This window comes from Betta splendens, chromosome 10 (genome assembly GCF_900634795.4).
Source record: "Betta splendens chromosome 10, fBetSpl5.4, whole genome shotgun sequence".
NCBI lineage: Eukaryota > Metazoa > Chordata > Actinopteri > Anabantiformes > Osphronemidae > Betta > Betta splendens.
This window is the reverse complement of record NC_040890.2, coordinates 10,640,471-10,646,764: the sequence shown is the minus strand read 5'-3', so window position 1 is coordinate 10,646,764 and position 6,294 is coordinate 10,640,471. Positions and strand designations below refer to the sequence as shown.

The 6,294-nt window shown below is 51.9% G+C and overlaps 1 protein-coding gene across 1 annotated transcript in view; it reads left to right on the top strand.

The window, feature by feature from the left end:
* The window catches only part of slc34a1b (solute carrier family 34 member 1b), a 7,435-nt gene extending 2,372 nt beyond the window's left edge, over positions 1 to 5,063 (top strand). Inside the window, exons 5-13 of the mRNA XM_055512547.1 lie at positions 194 to 337; positions 1,440 to 1,551; positions 1,993 to 2,188; positions 2,596 to 2,691; positions 2,892 to 2,946; positions 3,033 to 3,200; positions 3,324 to 3,440; positions 3,965 to 4,089; positions 4,272 to 5,063. Coding sequence (XP_055368522.1) covers positions 194 to 337; positions 1,440 to 1,551; positions 1,993 to 2,188; positions 2,596 to 2,691; positions 2,892 to 2,946; positions 3,033 to 3,200; positions 3,324 to 3,440; positions 3,965 to 4,089; positions 4,272 to 4,850 — 1,592 coding nt within the window. The 3' untranslated portion in view covers positions 4,851 to 5,063. The remainder of the gene's footprint in view (positions 1 to 193; positions 338 to 1,439; positions 1,552 to 1,992; positions 2,189 to 2,595; positions 2,692 to 2,891; positions 2,947 to 3,032; positions 3,201 to 3,323; positions 3,441 to 3,964; positions 4,090 to 4,271) is intronic.
* Positions 5,064 to 6,294: the final 1,231 nt, after the last annotated feature.

The window sequence follows — 6,294 nt, the reverse complement described above, 5'->3', positions numbered from 1 at the left end:
TTTGACAAATTAGTGTTCATGCCCCCCCCCTCATTGTGACCTTTTTAGACTCAGGGAAACAAGCAGCTTGAGTCTCGTTTAACATTGTTCCTGGCAACGCTGTAACGCGTGAGAGCCATGTTTTTATGATTCTGTGTGTATTTGTGTGTGCGCGCGTGTGTGTGTGTGCGTGTTTGTGTGCATATTTACCCAGGTAAAGTGGCAGGGGACATCTTCCAGGACAATGCGGTGCTGTCTAACCCCGTGGCCGGGCTCGTGGTGGGAATCCTGGTCACCGTGCTGGTTCAGAGCTCATCTACCTCCACCTCCATCATAGTCAGCCTGGTGGCCTCTGGATGTGAGTAGACAGATAAAAAAGCTGCATCGTCCTTCTGTAACATGCGGTCTTTTTAAAGTTTCCTCAAACGCATGCCATTCACACTTCTGTACACGAATCGCCTGCAGAGGCACCGGTTTCTGCGGGCGAATCTTTGAAATGTAAATAAAGTGCAGCAAAACAACACAAAAAAATGCAATAACTAGCGATAGCAATAAAAACAAAGGCAGAAAACGCCCATGGTGCATGTGTGATACAAACAAAGCAAGCTAATGAATCTGTGGTTTGATAGTTCTGATCCCAGAGTGATGCCTTCTTATAGAGGCCACGGTTTGCTACCAGCAAAGACTGCAGACGTGTATTAGAATAAAAGACGTTTTATAATTAATGTTCTACTTCAGCAGTAAAGCATCGTTTTATGAGACAAACAAGTATCTTTCATATACAAACATTTAGGTCAAGCAGAAGAAGTTCGATGATGCTTTTTCCACTTGAATCCCTTCCTTTTTGCCTCTTTTGGAGCAAATGGTTCACGCATACAGAGCATCAGGTTCCCGTCATAGCTGACTAACATTACAAGAAACCAAGCAAAGTAAGTCATTAACTTTTAAGGGCTTCTCGCAGCTCGTGGGACTGAAGCGAAGTACACAGCTATCTGTGACTCAGACGTGATCAGGATGAGATCATTAGCAGGATGCTTTATATGTGATTAAAGTGATTAAACTGCGCATAATGTAATCGTGGTCTTTACTACTGGCTGACCTCAGATGTTCCCACACAGTAGCTCTGTGCTGTTGTGTCCATTTGTAAAAACACACCTATTCCACTGGCGGGTCAGACCGGGATCAGAGGGATAATCAAATAAATTATTTCACATCCCATAAGCTGCCGTCATTTCGCTCGGTCTGTGGTTTATGAAAGTAGAGCTCGGCTCGCGAGGCCGCGACCTGTCTGTGCAGCCTCCGAGCCGCGGCATCAGTATTCAGCCGCCGCTCGGCTCCCACAGCCCGTAGGAGCGCGAGCAGGAGGATTATGGGTAATTAGCAAAGACAGCGCGGATGAAAAGGTAGTGATGCGCGTCTGTGTGAGAGCGCGGCCTTAACCCTTCGACGTGTCCACGCAGTGTTAGAGGTGAGGTCGGCCGTCCCCGTCATCATGGGCTCCAACATCGGGACCTCGGTCACGAACACCATCGTCGCCATGATGCAGGCGGCGGAGAGGAGCGAGTTTGAGCGGTAAGTGGAGAAGGGCGGCCGAGGCCTGAGAGGGAGAGCGGGGACGGAGACGCCCCAAATGGAAAAGTGAAGAGCATGATGGGGGAGATGGAAGAGTGCTGCAAGTGCAGGGAACGCATTAGCAGCTGCAGCCGCCTCTGCCTCAGCCTTCGCTCCAGCACAGCTTCTGCAGCGCTGACAATAATGGCAGCGATCCACACTGATCCCACACCAGTAACCCCACGGCCCACAGCAGATGGCGTTTTACTTAATCCCTGTCTGCTGAAATAAACACAATTTATTAATCTTTACAAAATATACTCACGAAAAAAACCCTCCAATGCTCTTTACACCACACACGTCCAGAGAGGCTGAAACAAAGCAGATTAGCAGCAATCACTGTGAGTGGTTGATCGCGCTGATCGTCCTCACCGCGCGCTAAGGTACCGCGTTCTCCCGCAGCGCCTTCGCCGGCGCCACCGTCCACGACTGCTTCAACTGGCTCTCCGTCCTGGCTCTGCTGCCGCTGGAGGTGGTGAGCGGCCTGATGACGGGGCTGTCGCACCGCCTCGTCACCTGCTTCAGCCTGCGGCCCGGGGAGGAGGCGCCCGAGATGCTCAAAGTCATCACCGAGCCGGTCACCAAGCGCATCATACAGGTAGAACCCGACAGGAACCGTACAGGTAGAACCCGACAGTCACTGAGCTCATCATACAGGTAGAACCACACAGGAACCAAATACGTCATACGGGTAGAACCACACAGGAACCATACAGGTAGAACCCGACAGTCACTGAGCTCATCATACAGGTAGAACCACACAGGAACCAAATACGTCATACGGGTAGAACCACACAGGAACCATACAGGTAGAACCACACAGGAACCATACAGGTAGAACCCGACAGTCACTGAGCTCATCATACAGGTAGAACCCGACAGGAACCAAACACGTCATACAGGTAGAACCAGACATTCACCAAGCTCATCATACAGGTAGAAGCACATAGTCACCATACAGGTAGAATGCATGTGTGGTCTCATAAGTCTGTGTTTCATCCTCAGCTGGACAAGTGTGTGATCACTGGACTTGCCCTGGGAAATGAGGCCATGAGGAACCGGAGCCTGGTGAAGGAATGGTGCCAGACTGACCTTGTTATGGTAATGCTCGTCTGTGTTGTTGTCTCCTGCACATTCAGACACAGTGTCACACTGGCGCCAAAAAGGGCCTGTTGTGTTCTCATCACAGTTCTTTTTTCCTTCCTTCCTTCCTTCCTTCCTTCCTTCCTTCCTTCCTTCCTTCCTTCCTTCCTTCCTTCCTTCCTTCCTTCCTTCCTTCCTTCCTTCCTTCCTTCCTACAGTCCAACGTGAGCACATCAAGCTGTGGCCCTGTCTCGTCCCAGCCGTCCATGAAGTGTAAGCTCCCACTCCCACAGAGCCTGGACCCTTTCTGGCCAATCTTTCCACTAATTGCTCCCTAACGATGTCCTGTCACTCTGCAGGTAGGCATTTGTTCGTGTCGACCCAGCTCTCAGACCTCGCCGTGGGCCTGATCCTCCTGGCGGCCTCCCTGGCCGTGCTCTGCACCTGTCTGCTGCTGCTGGTCAAGCTGCTCAACTCCATCCTCAAAGGCCAAGTAGCAAAGGTCATCCATAAAGTCATCAACACAGGTGGGCGTGGCCCGGAGCTGCAGGGAGCGGTTGAATGCAGGGTTCGGAGGGTTCAGACGTGAGCAATCAAACCCAGACAAGCTTGGAGAGAGTGAGGATGGTTCTGCTCTTGGCTCCTGACAGACCTGCCGTATCCCTTTGGGTGGCTGGCGGGCTACATGGCCATGCTGGTGGGTGCGGGGGTGACCTTCCTGGTCCAGAGCAGCTCAGTATTTACTTCAGCCATGACTCCCCTGGTAGGTGAGTGATTCACGCTGCATCATTAGCAGCGGCTCGCTCCTTACAGAAGTAGGTCGCAGTGTACATATTCAAATCAAGCACCACTGAGAGAACACAAATATATATTATTCCACATAAAATGTATGTTTCTGTCCAAAACTGACGATGATATTAATCACGTTAATCACCCTCAGGAACAGCTCGGTAGATGATGTTTAGTCCAAACCTAAAAAAATAGCTTGATAGTGTCCCAGGCTCACCTGGTGAACAGGTGCGTAGCTCAGAGCTCATGACTGACTAAAGATTCCTTGTGACTGACTTACTTTGGTTTCTAGTTACTGTCAGGCAGCCACTCATTGACTCATTAGTCGTCTTCTCTGGTAAAGTCATGTTTCAGCCTTACTAATTTCTGGCTTTGATCTGTTTTAAGTTACTTCATGTTTCGCCTCTTTATCTATTAACGGATTGGAGTCAACCGTTTACTGGCTGGAGCTAAATGCTACGCTGCACCACTGAGCGCGGCGTGTCTCCGTGGTCTCTCTCAGGTATCGGTGTGATCAGCCTGGAGCGAGCGTATCCTCTCACCCTGGGTTCCAACATTGGCACCACAGCCACTGCCCTGCTGGCTGCTCTGGCCAGTCCTGGGAACAAGCTGGCTGCCGCTATACAGGTAGAACCGATGAGAGAGGACGCTGGGGAAGTAGTTTGTTCAGAGGAGACCTGCTGTGCGTCAGACTCCAGACGATGATGATGATGATGATGATGATGATGATGATGATGATGATGATGATGATGATGATGCGTTTCCAGCTACATCTTGCCTGTGTTGCGTGACCCGCTCCCTGTTTGCAGATCGCCCTGTGCCACCTCTTCTTCAACGTCTTCGGCATTCTCCTGTGGTACCCCCTCCCGTTCACGCGTCTCCCGATCAGGATGTCTCGCGTCCTCGGCGAGCGCACGGCCAAGTACCGCTGGTTCGCCGTCTTCTACCTCCTCGTCTGCTTCCTGCTGCTGCCCTCGCTGGTGCTGGGCCTGTCCCTGGCCGGCTGGCGGGTGCTGGCGGGCGTCGGGGCCCCGTTTCTGGGCGTCACCGCCTTCGTCGTCATGGTCAACGTGATGCAGAGCCGCAGTCCCCGTCATCTGCCCGTCAGGCTCCAGAACTGGGACTTCCTGCCCCAGTGGATGCGCTCCCTCAAGCCGCTCGACCGCCTCATCACCAAGGCAACCGCCTGCTGCAGCGCGGCGTGCCGGGAAGGGCAGGACAGGGGGGAAGAGGAGCACATCTCGACACCAACGACCTCTGTCGATCCGAAGACAGAGTCGCAGCTGACGTACGACAACCCGGTCCTGGAATACGTGGATGAGAGCGGAGCGGGGGTACGGGTTCTGAAACTGAAGGGGTTGGAGAGGTGCAACAGCACGCCGCTGTAGAGGGACTGATGAGGAGCCTCCATATTCGTGTTTGAATAGGTTTGAGAATCCATTTTATAAAGCTTTGAACTAAAACAGTTTATTCAGAACTGATCCACTAATATTTGCTGAAGGAAGACCGTTTAAACCCAGATCAAACCGTCCACATATGAAGACAAATAAACAACTTTCCCTCAGGTTCCGTTAAGTTCTGTACTTTGCTAGAGCTCTCCATTATTTCAAATGACCCCAGCTTTGATTTTCCCTTTGCACAATGAGCACTGACCCAGTTCAGAGTCCACATTCAGGAGTGTTTCACCCGCCCTTCGTGTGAACGACGCCGCATTAAAAGTAGCACTTCTATGGTTTAGAGAGAAAACAGAGACTGACAGCAGAGAGCTGTGACGCAGCTTATGTACGTACGCAGTAAAGATTATGATCCCAGTGTAAACACTGGCGCAGAGTGAAAGTTAGCCTCCAGCATCCTGCAGAAGCACTGTCTAGTCTTCGTTAGCGCTCCATTTCCCAGAATTCCGTGCAGGGACGAGTGTCAGTCACCGTTAAGGGCGATGTTACATTAAACACGACGCGTTCACAGGTTGACCACTATACATGACATCATCGGCGTGCGTGCGTGCGTGCGCTGTGCTGGTGGTGTGTGGGCGACTCGGAGGTGTTGCTGAGCGTGTGAATAAGTGCCGCTTTGTCTGCCGCATTGTAACAACTCATCACGCGTTTGTCATCGGAGGCTGTTGAGCTAATTGACGGCACGAAATCGGACGCTCTGAGGGTCGCGCTGCAAACACGCATGTAATAAATGAGGCAGCTTGGTGTTAAGAGCGTTGGACCTCCTGTTTGTCTCTCATTAATCTGCTAAAGTCCCATTTCAGGCCGTTTTGGCCCGGACCAAGGCTGATCCCTTTAAGGTTGGGCTGTTCTTAGCGACATGCAGCACGCGGCCGCCTGCGTCACGCGGCTGGCTCTAACGTGAACCTCGGAGGCGTTCGAGGGAAGAGGCCGCGAACCGAGTCACGGCCACGCGCCCGGCGAACGGCCCGAGTGCCGATGCCCACGTGTGTGGGCGCAGTTTGGATCAGCGCTGGAATCCGACAGGGTCGGGTTCTGCCAAGCCCTCAAACATGGGGACGCGCAGCGAGGACCCGGAGCTGCCAAGGCTCTCAGCACATTTTAGCTGCAGTTCTTCACACTGACACACTCCTAAATGCCCTTTTTTCTTCACTTATCTCCAGACCGAAAAGTGTTTGGTTTCTTGCGACGGTTGCAGCGAGACAATTGTTACATCATTAGGTGAAATCTGTTACTTCCCAAATGACACAAATGCACATTGTTCTCGCAGCGGTGGAGTTGTGTTGTTGCAGTGCAGGCTGTTGTATGAAGCCCTCTCAGTCTCAGCACATAACTAATTTCAAGCATTCAGATTTCGCCTCCTGTGCATTTTGCTTCA